General features: G+C 39.7%; 1 protein-coding gene across 1 annotated transcript in view; it reads left to right on the top strand.

The window, feature by feature from the left end:
• Window positions 1-2,437: 2,437 nt before the first annotated feature.
• LOC113983557 (huntingtin-like) overlaps window positions 2,438-18,356 on the top strand; it is a gene marked incomplete at its 3' end in the record, with an annotated part of 34,262 nt that continues 18,343 nt past the window's right edge. The window contains exons 1-9 of the mRNA XM_027712762.2: window positions 2,438-2,748; window positions 8,579-8,662; window positions 9,104-9,224; window positions 12,812-12,871; window positions 14,913-14,992; window positions 15,408-15,546; window positions 15,797-15,938; window positions 17,357-17,535; window positions 18,016-18,220. Coding sequence (XP_027568563.2) covers window positions 2,648-2,748; window positions 8,579-8,662; window positions 9,104-9,224; window positions 12,812-12,871; window positions 14,913-14,992; window positions 15,408-15,546; window positions 15,797-15,938; window positions 17,357-17,535; window positions 18,016-18,220 — 1,111 coding nt within the window. The remainder of the gene's footprint in view (window positions 2,749-8,578; window positions 8,663-9,103; window positions 9,225-12,811; window positions 12,872-14,912; window positions 14,993-15,407; window positions 15,547-15,796; window positions 15,939-17,356; window positions 17,536-18,015; window positions 18,221-18,356) is intronic.

Raw genomic sequence — 18,356 nt, 5'->3', positions numbered from 1 at the left:
TTTTTGTCATGTTCCAGATGTGTCCAAAACACCAGAATTCTTTCAAGGCATAGGAAGCTGACTGTTAAATGTGATGTGTTATTTCCAGCATCTCCAAACCACTGACTGTTCTTGTGTGAGCTGTTTTCCTGGATGTTCTAACATTGTAATTCCTGAAATAAAAGCAAAACACTGCCGCATATCTCAACCACATCTATTACTGTCTAATGTGATTTATTTACCATGTCTGTCATGGTATCTGAGATAGAATAAAAAGAAAAATTGTAATTTGAAAAAGAAATTTACAATTTCTTGAAGCAAAAAATATGTATTGCATACTGTAAGTTTTTTACAAATGTAAGATAGTCCAATCCAGGAAAAAGTGCCCTAGCTTTATTATATCGGCTCAGCTGATACTTTATCTCATGGTCTGAATCTGGATTTCTGCATAAATTTCTGTTTGCAGAAAAAATTACTGGGACGGGCTGTTTTTCATCAACACATTTACTGTAATTTTATGACATGAATTAAAGGACTAAGTGCTGAAATGCTCTACAAAACAGCTTCAAATTAATTACTTTAACAACAATACAACTGTGCTATGAAATGTTGCAGATTATCTGTGCGTATGTCAAACCACGTGGGCCAGCAGTCTTGTGAAGTCTGTTGGATTATTTGAGTAGTACCAATTACCTGGTGAATCGTTCACAGAAATGCAGAAATACTGGCCAAAGTGTGACTTCAGGACAGTGAAAAATATTCCTGACATGCTTGTCCAACCTGTTCTTAAAAACATTAGATTCAGAGGTAACCTTATAGACAAGGTAAGAGCACGTTCCTTTTTTTTTTCTCCAAGAGGCTGAGATTATTTCATTGTCATCCACTAAATTTCATATAATCTTTAAGGTGTGCACTGTTAATGCATTGGAATTGTGACTTTGTTTTTCTTTGAGGTTATACTAACTTTACAAAAATGCCCATTTCTAACCCCGCTTGCTTTTTCTTGCCCCTTGCCTGTTTTACATGACTTTGTTTTTGCCAGTGCGGCTGTTTGTGGGGCAGGATCAGTGACACGATACATGCAAAACCACAGGGCAGTAAATTTGGATTGGGTACTTTTGATAAAGGTACTCACTAAAGAAAAACCTGATGCCCCCGAGTTGTCTTACATTTGTCTCGACTCCTGCTTGATGAGCCAGAGGGCCCCCACCGCCGATCCGGTTGGGAAGGACAAGAAGAACAGAGGGATGTGCTTGTGGGCAGGCAGTGCCTCGGCGCTCCTGCCAGTGAGTCAGCAGCCCATAGGGGACTGGCACACATTTGATCTAAAGCTTCAGAGCAGTCTTGCAAGGACCGACTTGGTTGGTGGCTTGTTTAATCTTTTATAAGAGCTTATGCTCTTCTTAATGTGCTTAAGTTTATTTGGAAGTGTGGAGTGACACATGCGATTGACACAGTGTGTGCAGCATTCCAGCTCTGCTGTCACCTTCTATCGTGTATCATTTGCTAGATAAAAAATTCATGATCATCCACATGTTCCAGAGAAACCTTTCTGCAAGCTTGATCGGAGAAAAATATAATTTTTTTTTACCTTAGAAGCTCACATTTTGTTACACGTTTATAATGAAATAGGGGTTTGCTCTAAGTTGAGTTGCTTTCAGTACTGTGGATAGATTTACTGCAGAGGAATGTTTCAAATGGTTTGTCTTTTATTAACATGCTAATAAAGTTAACTGGTAGAGCGCTGAGTTACTGAATATTTGGCAGGAATGTGATCTGTGATGACTTCTGTTGGCCTGAATATTCAGAGACATGAGCTTTGCTTCTTTTGTTCATGTGTGCTACCAATAACCAAGTGGAATTACTAGAAATTTATTTTCTTAATAGTTCCAAGAGCTGTTCTCCATTTCCATTGCTGGCACTCAGTTTCATGTGTTTGAGATATAAGTTGAATTACGGGGTCTCATCAGCTGACATTTACAATCTGTATTCAGCGAGTGGATGTATTAAAATCAGTGGTTATAATTGGAATGTTCACAATACTGTTGATTTTATTTCTAAGTGTTTAGTAATCTAATCACTTATTTAAATGTTGTATACTGTCTCTTGTATCCTGTGTGTTTAGCGTGTGCTGTACGAGTGCGAGGAGTATCCCCTGAGGAAGGTGCGGGTGTCCGGCCCCTCACGGGCCGCGGGTCACGGCCGCCTTCCACCACCAGGGGGCGCCGCGGAGCAGCGCCGGGCGGCCTCTGGGACCCGGCGCCTCCCGCCGGCTCCGGCGCGCGGGGAGGGGCGGGGTCCGCTCTCTGATTGGGCAGAGCGGCTGTCACTCTCCCTGTTTCTCCGCCCCTTTGCCGCCTGACCGCGCGTGATGCCGGGCCGGAGTGGGCGGGGCGGCCCGGTGGGGGCGGGGCGGCGGCGACGCGGGGGCCGCCGGGACGGGTCCAAGATGGCGGCGGGGCGAACGGGAGGCGGCCGCGGCCCCGGGCAGCGCCCGCCCCATTCATCGCGGCTGTGACGGGCCCGGGCCCGCGCAGCGCCGGCACTGCGGCGGCAGCGGGGCAGGGGCGGCGGCAGCGGCGGTGAGACAGCGCTCGGGCCCGCTGGGGCGCCCTCGAGAGGGCGGGTCTGAGCGCGGGCCGGTGCCGGCGGCGCGGGCGAAGCGGACATGGCCACCATGGAGAAGCTGACGAAGGCGTTCGAGTCCCTGCGCTCCTTCCAGCAGCAGCAGGGCCCGGCTGCCCTGCCCGAGGAGCCGCTGCAGAGACCGTGAGTGCCCCATACCCGGGTCTGGGGGGTCCTCACGCGCGTCTCTCGCCCCACCCGGGCCCGGGCGGCCGCCCCGCCACCTCCGCTCGGCCCCGGCGCTGCCCCGTCCTGGGCAGGAGGCGGCTCCGCAGACCTGTCCGGCTGCTGCTGCTACTGCCGCCGACTCTGCTGAAGTTTAAGTGCGGAGTAACTTTCAAGGGGAGCACGTTTGAAAATGCAGCGGTGCGGGTGATGAACGGGGGATACAGCGGTGCTGTGTGGGTTTCACAGACTGGGTCTAGGAAGGAGAACCTTATTTTCGGCTGATACACTGCTGCAAAAAAAGGCAAAACCCCTTAAGCGTAACTTAAAGCCCTCCTTTCAACCTTTTGTTTTCTGGTAACTCTCGAAATCCTCCCTCATAAACCTTGTTTTTCAATGCTTGATTCTTTCTGCGTGAGTGTCTTTTCACTGAGCTCTCTCCAGCTGATTATACAGGTTTCTTGAAATAAGGATTCAGGGCAGAGCAAGAGAAATTTCTTCCATTCTGTAGTTCACTTTCATATCTTTAAGAGTGTCAATTGTCACTTGGTTGATTTTTTTCGGTCTTGTCAGAACAGTGCCCTGAAAGTTCATGTTGGAGTTAAAAACAAGCATTAACATTTATGAATTCAAAAGTTGAATGGAGTTAAGTCTGAGCTCTGAAAGGTTTGAAAGGAGTTGCTGTGGATATGTCTGTTTGTGATAAACTTCTTTTAAAGTCTTGTGCTGTGACTTGCTTTGCAGAGACCTGAGAGGGATTAGCTTAAATATTCCTGATACCCTTTTGCTTTCTTAAGCATAAGGGACAAATGCATTATATCTATGAGATGCTCTGGTGTCCCATCAGGAGGCATTATTGGAGGACAAGGAGCTGTTCAGTACCAAAGTGCTGCCCCTTTCATTTGCGTCCTCTAAAATAGCTTTTATTCAGCAGGTGCAAAGACCCAGGTTTTTACAGGATAAAGACATGAGTCACACTGTTACTTCTTCTCCAGCTATTGGGGAGATGGGGGAAGCAGAAGGGTTGGGGAGCAGGTAACTCCTAAATTGGTGGTTTCACACGGTGCTGGCAGAGGAAGCGAAGCAGTGGCTCCGGGCTCTGGGCCACCTGCTCCCACAGCACACTCTGGTACAGTTGCCAACTAAATTATCACTGTTGGGACTGTTTCTGTTTGGAGAGTGTTGTCTCAAACAGTCTCAATGCATCGTCACACTTGGTGCATAATAGGTGAAAAAACTCATCTTCATGAGCTGATTGTTTTTAGTTAACTTACTGTTGTGCATTTTTTATATTAGTGCTTTGGGTGACATGGGGGATGGATGACCATCTATTTCTAGTCTTTCCTATATGCAGTTCAAAAAGTCTGTCTAGGAAGTTACTGATGAGACAGGTTGTGGTATTTCAAGAGAAAATCCTGAAAATTCTTTGTGATGCTTGCTGAGGAATATCATGCTTGGTTTGGGTGGTCTAAATTTAGGCATGTTCTACTCTGAACATTAAAAAATTAGTGTTGTAGTTGTCCTTGTTGACTTTGCTTTGTGTTTAAAAATAGGCTGTGTTTTCAGGAAGCTGATGGGATTGCATGCCCCCAGGAGCAGTACAAATTTAGTGACAGCACTGAGCCTTATAAAAGCCAGTAAAAGGCCATTGTAACAGCCTTTGCTGAAGCTTCCCAAACTTGCAGTGAAATGGCAGGTGACATCTTGGATGTAATCCACAATACTGTCTGCATTTATTTTTTCTTGTTTGTAATGGACTGGAAAGGAAAATTGTCTCTGTGTTTATTTTCCTTATGGTTCTGTGTAAATAGCACTTAAATATTTTGTAGTTCTGTCTGGATCCTGTGTCCTATTGAGGGCTGTCTCCTGCTGAAATGTTTTAAGATCAGAGAGATCAGGGTAGAGAAGAATTTATTGTTTGCACAACATGTATCCCTGTTTTTCTTCACTCTGCTATAAGACAGTGACTCCAGAACTTTTGGTAATATTGATATCCTGTCTTTACTTTTTTATTAAAATATTAATCAAATCCAAGCTTTTACCAAGAAGGTCAGAGCTTTTTCTTTTTTGAGAGATTTTAATCAGCAATAATCATGTTATGCCTATGTTATGCATTACAGTCAGATGTCAGTGTTTGGTCCCTTCTCTTATCTCTTGTGGTTTTTTTTTCCCTTCTACTGAAACTTAACTTGAGCTCTCTGTCATATTGCTTCTATGCACTTCTACTGAGGCATCTGATTTTCTTCCTTATCCATTTTTATCTTTTTCAGACTCTTCGATTTTGTTTTAAATTGGGTGTTGTGTTTTGTATTACAAAGCTCCCACTAACTTAAAATTTTATTAGTATGATGTAAAAATTCAGAGTTTACTCACTGAAACTAAAAAGCAGACAGGTCATCACACATCGTATATTTTACATTTTATTAATTTTTACTTCTTATCAGCTGAGAGAATGACTTATTAGTGTTTCTTCTGGAGAGGTATTTAGCTTTTATTTGGTTAATCCAAAGGGAGATTCCTCACCTTTTCTCTTGTCAACTTGTTCTAATAGACAATTATTGTAATTTTTAAAAATTTTTTTTTTAAACACTTGATTCTAACCATTACTGATACAGCAAAAGGTGCTGCAAAAGCCCAAGTGCTCTCCATCAATATGCTTTTTTCTGTACTCACCAGTTTTTCTGTTTTTTTTATGTTTGCCTGGAGCTGTGGTCACAGATTGGCTTGATTAGTGCTATATGGATGCCTGTCATGAATTTTTGCTTCATTGAAGACCATGTGAGGAGTGTGGATAATACATATTACCCTGCCTGACAGTGGTGGTTCCTAGATGGTGGTTTTGGAATTAGCATTTCTAAAGTGTCTAGTAGACCAGTTCTGGTTAACTTGACTACCCATCATTGCCTGTGTTAATACACATTGTTTCAATTGTCTCCCATATTTGAACTTAGTTTGTTTCTTGACCCCCTCATACTTCTGTTTGTTATTAATAGAGTAGCTTTTAGTTTCCTGTTATTTTTTTTAAGATTAAGATTAATGTCAAGCCGTTTGGTTTGGCCCTTTTTCTTATTGCTGGTTCAGCTTTAGAACTTCTCTACTGGTAACATATCCTTAATTTCAAGGTCTAATAAAAATTAGCATTGTTGAGCTGCATCTCTTTGTAGTCAGCTCATCAGGACTCAGAGGGGAAAATTATCCAGGCTTGATGGTTTTCTTACGTTGTTCATTAATCTTCCTGGCTAGAGATGGTCTGTAGAAGTAGGCAGGAGATTAAACTCCTCTGCATGTGAGATGAAGCTTTCCTGTAGATAACTGCTACTTCCAGTATCTCCTGCCTTCTGTTATTCATTAGATATGTGTGATTGATTCATCAAATGTGTGGTGCTGTTGTTGCCCCCCTGGGTATGCTCATCAGCAGTTTGCCTCCGGACTTCATGATACTTCTGAATAGAGCTTTATTTTTGTTTTTTAAATAAAAAAAATCATATGTTCTCTCTAGATCCTGTTCTGTTACCCTTCTCCCTCTGTAGGCACAGAAAATGTGTGCATGCACGTGATATACATTGTGGCTTTCCTTCCACTTTTCATTTCCTTAAATAATTTCTTTAGAACTTAAATTTTCTCTAGCCAGGCCTTTTTTAATTTTTAAGTTAGTTGTTTCAGCAGAATTTTCAGTGGTAGATTAAATGTTAGTTGAGCTCTCTGTTTACAGATATCTGCCCGAGAGATTGATCTCTATTAGTCTGAGCAGTATTGAACAGCAGAGCCTGCCTTGCTCAGGGCTATATTATGTGTAGATAATAAAGAACTTTATTCTGAAAGCAGTCTCATTCAGCAGTATCTTTAATGTGTTTTGTATCTGGAATACTGAGCTTATGTGCAAGTTCAGATGTGCCTGTTCTATTTTTGGGTTGAACGTGTGCTGAAAATGGTGCTCATAAGAGATGTGGGCAATGCTGGGCAAAATTATCCTGAAAGGTGAAATGATTTATTTTCCGAGGTGGCTGTTCACATCAGTGGTGCTGACGTTGTGAAATCAGATGGGCATCTTGGGGAGTATTTGATGTGTTGTTAGAGATGATCTGAAATGCTGCTGAAGACTCTGGTGCTTTTTCAAGAGGGAGAGAAAGAATTGTGTATCTTGGTCAAATTCAGGTTGTCTGCTCATGTTCTGCCAGTGGCTTAAGAGCACAAGCCCAAGAAGGGATCCTCTTTGAGGAATGCTGTAGCTTGCCTAAATAAAGTGCTGCCAAACCATAATGGAAGAATGGCCTTGTTCAGAGCTATTCCTTAAACTTCTAAAAATGGAAGGTATTTCTGGGATGAGATGAGAGGATCTTTGTGGGAAAAACTGAAATCTTGGGAATAATGTAACACTTTTCAACTTCCAGCCTGATGGAAGAAAAAGGACAGGGATACTGGCAAAGAATGACTTTTTCCAAAACTGTACTATTATTTGAGCTAAAGCTCTTAAATATTACAGTGTAATTCTTAAAATAAAATAAATTGTCAAACACTGTATTTTGAGTTAGCTTAATTTACTGTGCTCATTGGCTACTTGCTATTGGTCCTTAATGTTGTGGTAATGATATTAATGCAACTTAAGGCTGTTCACATGTTTTTCCAGCTTCTAGTTCAGAGACACTGTTTTGCTGTTTGATGAGTTTTGCTATTTTTTGCTAAGACGGAAAATTATATACTAAAAATACAGGTGATCAGTTTTCACTTGAAAAACAAAAAGGAAGATTCTCTGTGAATGTAAGTGAAGGAGCTGGTAACTCCTTATTGTGAAACAGACTCAGGAAAAGTACCTTTGGGTGTGTGGTTTTGCTCTAGTGTTGCTACTGCTTAATTATTTAAAAGTAACATCTGCTTTCCTGGAAGTGATTCTGTGTCAGTAAAGTTAGGAGTAGGAGATACTGCAGGCTGAAATAAAATTTCACAGTCATGGTTGAGAGTCTGTCTCGCTCTCTGTTCTCAGTTCCTTTGTTGGGGGTGGAGCAGGGAAGAGCTGCTATTTCAAGAGCTTATGTCATGCTGAAGTGAATGTTAAACAGATTTTGTGAAGTAGAAGCTTTTCATATTGTGCTCTGCATTATTTGTGGATGCACATCCTTTGATTTTGTGCATTTTATTCTCTTTCTTGTACACTCTGGGCTATACCAAGTGTTACTGTAGGGACATTATTCTCGATGGGCAGAGACTGTGCCTTGAGCTTTGCTATTTTTGTAATTACCATTTGGATGAATGTAGTCTATGATTGGATTGCTTTGTCATCTTTTGCAGTTCAGATACAATATGGTCCATTTAATAGAACTCAAGTTCAAGACCTTGGCAGACAAAAAAGTCTAAGATGATATTATATATGAGGAAGGTATTTTTAAAAGTGGTATTTTTTGTTCTCATGGCTTCTTTTCCCCAACCTTTTTCATTCTATCAGTTTCTTTTATTTTCACTTTGTTCTAGGTCTGCTCCACTTTTTCTTTCCTTTCCATTTACTCTTCTTCATTTTTCTTTCCCGAATGTTTTCTCAGTGAAAATTATAGAATTAATATGATATTCCCTGTTAAATGGTTTATTGTCTTTCTAAGCTTGTGTCCTTCCCTTTGCTTGTGTCCTACCTGCTCTCAGCAGCAGTTGGCATATGAGTTCCTGGGGTTACAGGTGGTTGGTATATAGCTGTTTGTCTAATGACCAGAAAGTGCATCTTTTTCGTGTATAATCATTAGATGCTGCTCCAGCAAGACTGTTTCAATGGTCACTTTTGAACTCTTGTTTCAGACTCATTGTGATTATTTTCTTCCTTTAGAAAGAAAGAACTTTCAGCTACCAAGAAAGATCGAGTGAACCATTGTCTAACAATATGTGAAAACATCGTTGCTCAGTCTTTAAGGTAAGACAATGTCTTTAATTTATTGCATTAGGATGAATAGCAACTTAGTAGTGTTACCTGTTTGGAGGATTCCTGATAATTGCTGGTTTTAAGTGCTACACTTCTGTTTAAAATTGAAATGGCATGATTTTGTGCTTTTAACCATCCCAAGAAGTTGAAGAAGTACTTTTGTTTTAACTGTTGGTAGAGTAGGCATTATCCTTCTACTGCAGACAGAGAAACTTAGGCACAGAGGTCAAATACTTGGCCAGGTTATGTAGGAAAGAGCAGGGAAATGATCTCCCAGCTCCTGATGAAGTGTTTTAATACACTGTATGTCTTCTCCTCCTGTGTAAGTGTGTATAATATATGTGTAGTTGGATTATAAAACTCCTTCAAAAACAGCATTAGTGTTTCCTTTTCAGAGTGCACATTGTAATTTTCTAATGTTTGTTTATTTAGAAATTCTCCAGAATTTCAGAAGCTGCTGGGCATTGCTATGGAACTCTTTCTCCTGTGCAGTGAGGATGCAGAATCTGACGTCCGGATGGTTGCTGATGAATGCCTTAATAAAGTTATTAAAGTAAGAACCACATTTTGCCTTTTCTTGATGCAGTGTCCTGTATGAGTTCACACTAATGTTCTTGCAGTTGCTTTTCTTATTTCAATAATACCTCATAATGTAAGAGGCTAAGTAAGCTTCTTTACTAAATTCTGTACGTGCTCTTAGGAGAGCTTCTAATGCCCAGATCAACATATTTAACTTGTCTTCTGTCATTCATTGTTCCAATCTAGTCTTTTGTAGAGTTGCTCATTAACAACAATAGTTCTCTTCAAGTTAACCAAAACAAGAATGTTGACTTTTCTAAAATCATCTAATCATCTTGTGTGGGAGAAATACTCTGTTATTGCTCTGTAAACATAAAGATACTTAGCACGAGGAAAGGTAAAAATATTATTTAAAAGCTGCTTGAAAGCTGTAGTGCCTTTTCATTCTGGGCTAGTAGTATGCCCCAATTCAGGTAGTGTGATTTGCTGAGACTTCTAGGAGGAGATTTGAGGCAGTACTTAGGATAAATATGGTGTTCTGGAGATTGTTTATTCCCCTACTGTGATCCAGAGTGAAGGGCTTGTTGGAGAACAGCAGATGGGCATTCATAGGAGGTCAGGCAAGGTCTAAATCGTGATTCAAAATATCTTAAAATGAACCTTTTGAGTAAATCCTTGGAGCTGCTGCTTTCAGGACAGGTTTACCTTCGCTTGCGCTTTTTTTCTCCCTGGAAATAATTGAACTTTAAGTCAACCTTAGGTACCTGCATAATTAACTTAGTTGATGCAAGCGCTTTAGAAATACGCAAATAATGATTTTCTTTAGCATGAAGGGGTGCATAGAAGCAAGCAAACTAAGCATCCTGATTTCTTTATGGATTTCCTCAGTTAACTTCTGTTTATTTGATATCTGAAGGAATTAAGTTTTGGGGATTGAGCTTGTGGCTGAAAGTTGTGTGAAGAAAGCTTACTCATTATGTAGTGTATTCCATAATGATAGGGAATGAGGAAGTGCAGGTGCCTTCCTTCTTTGTTTTGCCCTGTGACACTTTGCTCTTTTCACTTTGATTTAAATGTTTTTCCATTTGTGGGAGAGCATTCTGTAAAATGCATACACTATTATTTAACTTAATTTGCTTTCAAAGATGCTCTGAAACTGCAAACATGCAAACTTACTTCCTACTTTTTGTGAAACTTTTACATATGCTTGATATAAAACTTACCTCATAAATTCCCTAATCTATTTAATATTGTTGCTTTCTGGCGTGGTTGAAGGTAACTTGAAAAACTTTTTTTTTTTTTTTCCAAATGCTTGTATGGTAGTTGGTTTTGTTTTAAAGATTAAAGCGATTTTAAATGACAGAGTCTTCTATCAGTCCTTAGACTTGCCAGTTGGTCACAGCTCTGAAATGGTAACAGTGTGATATTCCAACCACAGGGATGCATCAGACTGTTATGGAAGCTGGTTGTAGCTTGTATCCTGTTTTTATGTTTCATACTGTGTATGAGCAAGTTAGTCTTTAGGCAGACACTCTTGTGTATAAATACAGAGACAAAAAGATGTGCAGTTTTATTTTTGGTTGTGCAAGTTGCAGTGATGCTTGTGATGAGTGGAACAGAGGTGTTGGACCCCTGAGCTTGCATTTTAGACCAAGTTCAGCTTTCTTTAGTACCTCAGGCATTTTTAGAGACTAATTCTTTTGCTAGGTAGATGTTTTGTATTTTCTCTCTTGAAATTGGAGAATATAGATGTAAGCATTACTTGTGTAACTGTGTGTCTGGAGTTTATGCTCGTTAGTCGAACTGAAAAACTAACACTTCTGTGTTAGACAAGGCTGACCACGTAACTTTAGACAAGGACTCTGTAGGTCGTCTTTAAGTATCACTACACTTATCTGTCAGAACCTCAAAGACAACATACATGGCTCAAAATTTGATCAACCTTGATGATACCTTGGTGATACCTTTAAAAGAAAAAATACCAAGTTGTGAGTTTACCAGTTTTCTGTGGGTAAGGTCAAACTGTCTTGTTTCTGAAGCTGATGCACAGTGTTGTAGTATTCTCTGTGCTAATGATACTGGTGGGACTCTTCACACAGATTGGAGTACAGTTGGTCTCAGTAATTGGGTTTTATTATTGTAGTTATTTAGAGTGACTGTGCTTACAATTTTTTCTGATGACATTTTAAATTCTAACCTGCTAAAATTATAGTTTTACACCAGCAACAAGAGTTGCTCTAGTTGGGTGTGTTGTAAGGACAACTTAGCCTTGAATCCAAATAGTAATTGGTGCCCTGTTATGTTGCTTGATATCCTTATATACAGGGGCAGTGAACATCTCATAAAAAACTAAATTTTATCAAGTAAGTCCTACCTGCTGTCATTTAGGCACCTGCAGTCTACAGTGGGGTGCTTATGTTAATATAAAGATACAACCCAGGTAGGATTTTTCTGGGCCAGTTATACAATTGGTGTGAATGGAGTTTTGGGGCATAGAGTTTTAGGCTGGGGGAAGTTGTGGTCTGGAGGAGCCACAGGCACTTCACTAACCCTGCTTAAGCAATTATGACCTGCAGCTGAGTGTGTATCATAAGATTTTGTAGTCACCCTGAGTAATGCTGTGAAGATGTGAGTTTAATGATTGGTGGCCAGGAAGGCAGTTAGAAAATTAGAAATTATTAAATTATTGAGCAGGGAATAAAGAATTAAATATTAAACGTTAAGGCACTGTATGAACCCCCGATGCAGGCACTTTCACATTGCCTGGAGCTCTCGTCTCAGGAAGGGGTGGTGGAAACGTTCAGAAATAGTAGTACACACTGGAGAGAAAACTGGAAGGGAAAGGGTAACCAAATGTATACAAATTATTCTGCATGAAGAGATTATATATAGCAGAACTGTTTTCGTATTTTTTGTATTCTCTGATACTTCAAAGAAAGAGAACGGCAGAGTTGAGGTGAACAGAAAATTACTACTTCTCAGTGCTTACTTTTGTTTCACATACATGAGTTCTTAGCCAGAGTGCAGGTTCAAACTACAAGGTGTACGCTGTTGCTGTGTGCTTGATCAGATCTTGGGAAGTGACACTTGTGGTGTCCAGAACACCTTGTGGTACTAAGTGGCTGCAAAAAATAGGCTGATTGATGAAAGAGGGGATTTTCAAGGGCTGTTAAAGGTAATGGTACAAATACAGCTTCAGTTTGAGAAATAGTAGTAGGCTGCTTGGCAGTGTGGGTGTATAGCAGGGGGTGCCTCTTGCTGCTTGGTGAATACTATTCTTGTGTTTTAATGTTCTATTCCTGAGTATCTGTTCCTGGCAATTGCTGGAAAGCACGATGGGTTGGCTCTGCTTGGAGTCTGATCCCATATGGCCTTTTGTAGGTAGAGTGGATAAAGCAGTCAATATTAGCTACAAATAGAGTTTGTGGAGTTTGTTTGCATTTGCGTGAAGGATAAAGGTGTCCCTCCTCAGTGTTTATCGCTTTCCTGGTTATACATCAAATATAGGGACCATGAGACAGTTCTGTGCCTTTTTTGAAACTGTTCTATTGCAAGTGTAATGTCGTTCCTCTAAACTGCCTCCCCTCTGATACAGTGTGTTCTCAATGCATTTTGTTGCAGGCTTTGATGGATTCCAATCTTCCCAGGTTACAGTTAGAACTATATAAAGAAATTAAAAAGGTGAGTTTCTTTCATGTCCTTCTGAAATATGGTATTCATTACCTGTTTCGGTATATTGGAATGTAGCATTAATGTAAATGAATGGTTTGCCTTTTAAGATCAAGGTCAAAGCTTCATTTTGGAAGGATTTGTGACTGTTCAATGTATTTTTCTACTGAATTCTTCACTGCTGGCCCCGTTTTTCAGATTTAACCACTCCTGAAAGCTTATCTGGCAGAAAATGTGTGAGCATTTGGTGTGAACAGCAGTCTGAGTTAACCTTAGTGACTCCCAACCCAAAGGAATAAGGCATGTTCATGATGTTTGCTCCACTAACTGAGCTGGAAAGAACAACTTGAAGCTAAAGGGTGGAGAAAAGTAGATGGAGTACAGTGACATTCTTAATTGACACAACCTCTTGGAGGAATCATTTGATCAAGACTTGAAGACCTGCTACAGCTACTTTATGAATATGTGATGTGTACAGCTTCTTACACAGGCGTAGAAAAAATACTGAAACATCTCTGTTGGCACCAAAAGTCACAATTTAATTATGGTCACAGAAAGAAATTCAGTAATAGCCTTTTTGAAGTCTGTGACTACAAAAGAGAAATGCTGCGTTCAGGACAATATTACTGAAATCATATCCCTTGCAACTATAAACATAGAATCAGGCTTGTATAGAGAGAAAATATGGGTGTTATTTGTCACACACTAATAATATTACTTTTTGTTATTTTTGGAGAGGAATGCTAGAACTCTAGAAAATAAGTCACAGAAGCAATGTGCATAGCTATCCTCCAGCAGATTTGGACTACTTGTAGGCCCTGTAGGAATATCTTACTGTATTGTTGTGCCTTAATGTCATGCAATATTTTTGAGGGTATGGAAATGGACATATATCTAATTAACAGAAAACAGCCAACATATAAATTGCTCTGAAATTTTAGCACATTGTGACCAGCTGCAGGAGGAAATATTTTGTTGTTCAGGTGGCATGTGTTTCTTGAAAGGCGCTCTCAGATTCATGACAGAGGTGTGAGAGAGGTAACAGGAGCACCCAGCAGACTAAAGTTTTTTTGTGCATCAGTTGGATCACTTTAGGAGCCATGCCAGAATCTGTTGTTTGGTTGTGAACCTGAAAAATGTGCATTTTGTAATTCAGATGCAAGTATTTTTTTCTCGTCATGCTAAAAAGACCGCAAGCCTTTGATACACGAGTGAAAGAAAGAAAGAAAGAAATGACAGTTTTTAAACATCTCAGCTCTGTCTTCAGAGGGACTTGATTTGAGAAGCACTTTGGCTGGGTTTCAACTACATTAGATAGACACTTTCTCCTAGACTTCCATAGTTTTCTTTATTTCCAGCAGTGCTAAGGAGCTGTACTATATCCTTAGACACTAATGTAAGGGCATTCTGGCTCAAGTCAGGTGCACAACTGAAGGTGTCAATACAGGCAAATCATCAGCATCATCATCATGGCTGGGCTTCGCGAACGAAGATTTGGGAAGGGCTCTACCCACGTTTGTTGCAAACGCGTTGACAGGCAAATAGATACTAAACTTAAGCAGTCAAGCCATTGTGAAGTGATACAGATCAGTATGTTGATTTATTTCCTTTGGTGTGCTCAGAAGCTGAATGTTATTTATTTGCATATCTTCACTGCTGTCAATTTTCTGCTGCATTTATATCTCTACAAGTGTTCCAGTGATTTTTAGACTCTCATATCATCAGTGTTTCTTTGTTGATTGATGCCTTTCTCTGTGGTATTTTAAACAGATTTCAGCAGAGTAGAGATCTCAGACATTTCCTTCTCTTTCATGATGTTGCTTATTATTCATTTTTGGGTCACTCAGAAAATTCCTAATACCAGCTAGAAAAAAATGAAGGTAGTCATGGAGCTGACTTCTTTTTGGCTAAGGGAAATTTATGGCTTCCAGACACCTTACATTTAAGTAAAATATATTCTCTAGTATACGTACTGTATATTGTATATTATAGGCAGGTTTTTTTAGGAAATGGTTTTGCTTGATTAAATGTAACAATTACATGCTCTGTCCAGAATGGTGCTTCCAGAAGTCTGCGTGCTGCACTCTGGAGATTTGCTGAGCTTGCCCATCTAGTTCGGCCTCAAAAGTGCAGGTAATACATCCCTAGTAATGAACTTTCCAAAGAACTTTTAAAGAAATACAGATGTTAACAAAACGTTACTGTTCTGAAGTTTTAAATGGGTAATTAGGAGGTTGGAGGAGTTTCTACCACCTTATTCTCTCTGGAGTAGCTTTATTTGATTAGCTTTTAATGGAGTTTTAGTTCTGTGCTATACATAAATGTGGGGAAGAGGGGGAAAAACCTATGAAGACAATGACTTGTGGTTTTTAAGTTGTATTCTTGTATTTAGAAGACTTATTTTCCTTTTTTCCTACATTCTCTATAGCTAACAGGTATATTTTTGTATGATTTAATAATACCACAGAATTTGAGTATGAATTAAAAATAGTTAGATGGGTACCATTGTTCTGATCTCAGATTAGTTTTTCTCCTTTGCTGTTCTTAGGCCATACCTAGTGAACCTTTTGCCCTGTCTGACACGGATAAGTAAGAGACCCGAAGAATCGGTCCAGGAGACTCTGGCTGCGGCAATACCAAAAATCATGGCAGCATTTGGCAATTTTGCAAACGACAATGAGATTAAGGTACTTTTCTTTACCCTATTAGTGCTTCCTGTTATATCCCAAAGCATAGTCAGCTGTCAGCATTATCAGACAGATGTTACAGCAAGCGATGTTCCAGCTGCCTGTCTGAATTAAGGCAGAAGTTGCCCTTGGTTGTTCTGCATGAAGTAATGCTTATAAAAAATGAAAAATACTTTTGTGGACTTCTTAATTCACTTCTGTCTTCTTTTTTTTCTTCATAAAAAGTTAAGTAAGGTATCTTTGTTTTTAGGTTTTGTTGAAGGCTTTCATAGCTAATCTTAAATCCAGTTCCCCTACTATCCGTCGAACGGCAGCAGGATCAGCAGTAAGCATCTGTCAGCATTCACGGAGAACACAGTATTTTTATGCCTGGTTATTGAATGTACTTTTAGGTAAGACTTGGGGGGGGGAAAATTAATTTGCTTTATGAGTAAGTAACGTGGCATCTTTTTCCATGTAAGACACTTCCCATATGTGGAAGGTTTTCCGTTAAAGCAAGGATACTTAGACTGCCAGTGACACTGCTAATGCTTTCTCTATTTTCTTTTAAGTTAGATGAAGATATTTCTAAAGCTGCTTGTATCTCTCTGTCTGTTGCAATGCTAATCAGTAACGTTGAAAAGAAGAAGCTAAAGTTCAGGAAGCAAATAGCTTGTTGGAAAATGAGGAGTGCTTGGGATTCTGGGTGAATTTGCTTAGGGTCAGGAATCTGAAGACTTGCATGGTTCATCACCTTGGTTGTTAGTTATTAGTTCAGCAGGTCTGAGGTGAAGGATATGACTGCTGTGTTCTGGGCCATGAACACATACCCTGTAACCTTTTTTAGAAATACCACCATGTAGATTCTGGTCTAACTTAGACGAGAAATGGAATTTTTTTTTCTTTTTAAAAGCACACAACTTTCCATCAGATATTGCTTCCATATTTCTTCAGCTGGGAAATTTGCATGGTCTTTGGGTTGCTTTGCAACTCATGTTGAGAAGTTTCTCTGGATTTCAGAAGAAACATGCCTCAGTTTTGTTTACTGAGAAAGGTTTCTTTAGTATGTAGACTATACTGCAAAAGGAGAGGTAAGGAAGACCAACAGATACAAAAGGCATTATCGTGTCAGCCTTGCTGCTTTCAAAAACATGAGAAAAATTCAAATGCCACATTGTGACTTTCCTCCCTTAAAGGTGATGTGTGATAATGTCCTGGCAATGGTACAGAATTCAGACAGAAGAACTAATAGGAACTCTGTGAATTGATTCTGATTTTCCCCCCCCTCCCTGTTTTATGCTTTCTTACATAACTTATATTTGTTCTTAATATGTTTTGGAGTTGGCTGTGATTAGGAGGTAGATATATGGAACAAGCTTCCCAATACTTGATGGAAGGGGCAAAGTGTAAATGTCTCTCATTAGGATGGTAGTGCATGTATGTGACAGAATTACATTTGGCCATAAACTGCCAAGTGAATATAGGAGGCAGGTGAGAGGAGGAAGAGAGTCTGAATCACTTGGTGAAAGCCTCAGGTATAAAAAACCAGAAAATTTGTTGTGTTTTTATGGAGTAAAAAGAGGTAGGGAACAGAGAAGGTGATACGAGATCCTCTGATCATTCTTCCATGTTGCTTAACTGATTGTCAGGAATATTAATGATGTATTTTCAAATGTTTCTATGTTTAGAAAGCATTCTTAATTTGCTGCTAGCTTTTGGTTGTTTTGAGTTTTTTATTTAAAGAAGCCATTATATGGGCTGCATGAGATAACATTTGTGTCGAAACTAAACACTGTCAGTAAGTGATTGTCTGCTTCATTTCTATCCTCAGGCTTGTTGGTTCCTGTAGAAGAAGATCGTGCTACTCTTTTAATTCTGGGTGTTTTACTTACACTGAGGTATCTCATACCTTTATTGCAACAACAAGTAAAAGATACCAGCTTGAAAGGCAGTTTTGGCGTAACAAGGAAAGAAACAGAGATTTCACCTTCACCAGAACAACTTATACAGGTAAAATGTGAATAGTAACCCTTATCTGAAGAGTACTAATTGGAAGGAAAATAAATGAATCTTGATCCAGCATTAGTTTGATATTGAACATTCTAAATACTTTTCTCAAATTCCTGTTCATCTTGGTAAATGATAGTTGATCCAGTGACTGGGGTTATTGATAGGTAATGACAAGAAATCCCAGAAAAATGAATCAACAGTACTTGTTAGCTGCTCCCAAAGGAGCTAGGAGGTTATTGTGGTGCTCTTTGATGCGATTCTTCCTTCTGTAACAGTAAAAAGAAACAATGGTCTTCTACCAAAAAGCCAGCTAAATGGCTACAATTGATTGACATTCTCTCCTTGGAAGAGTATGGTGAAGATCAGATATAGCAAACGTCAGTTATTTTTAATGCACCACTGAAATGTAATGTTGTAGCTGAGAAGACATGTAGTGTGCTGTATCTTCATAATTTACTCCAGTACTTTGTTGCATTTTAGGTTTATGAATTGACTCTGCATTACACCCAACATCAGGACCATAATGTTGTGACTGGAGCTTTAGAATTACTACAGCAGCTCTTTAGAACTCCCCCACCTGAACTCCTCCATGCTCTGACCACCTCAGGGGGCATTGCTCAGGTCAGTGTATCCAAAGATGAGCCTGCCAGCAGGAGCCGCAGTGGGAGCATAGTGGAACTTATAGGTAAGCTATATTTTTGGTAATTTGAGTAAAAGGAGATGAACATGCATCATCAACTCTAGTTCTCAGTGTTAGCCAAAAGCATGAAGGATAAAATGAAATGTATGAAGTTATGCATGGCTTTCTTTTTTCCTGAGGT

This window comes from Pipra filicauda, unplaced genomic scaffold, assembly GCF_003945595.2.
Source record: "Pipra filicauda isolate LSUMZ 115617 unplaced genomic scaffold, ASM394559v2 scaffold293_size922472_pilon, whole genome shotgun sequence".
Classification (NCBI taxonomy): Eukaryota; Metazoa; Chordata; class Aves; order Passeriformes; family Pipridae; genus Pipra; species Pipra filicauda.
This window is presented reverse-complemented; position numbering and strand designations above follow the sequence as displayed.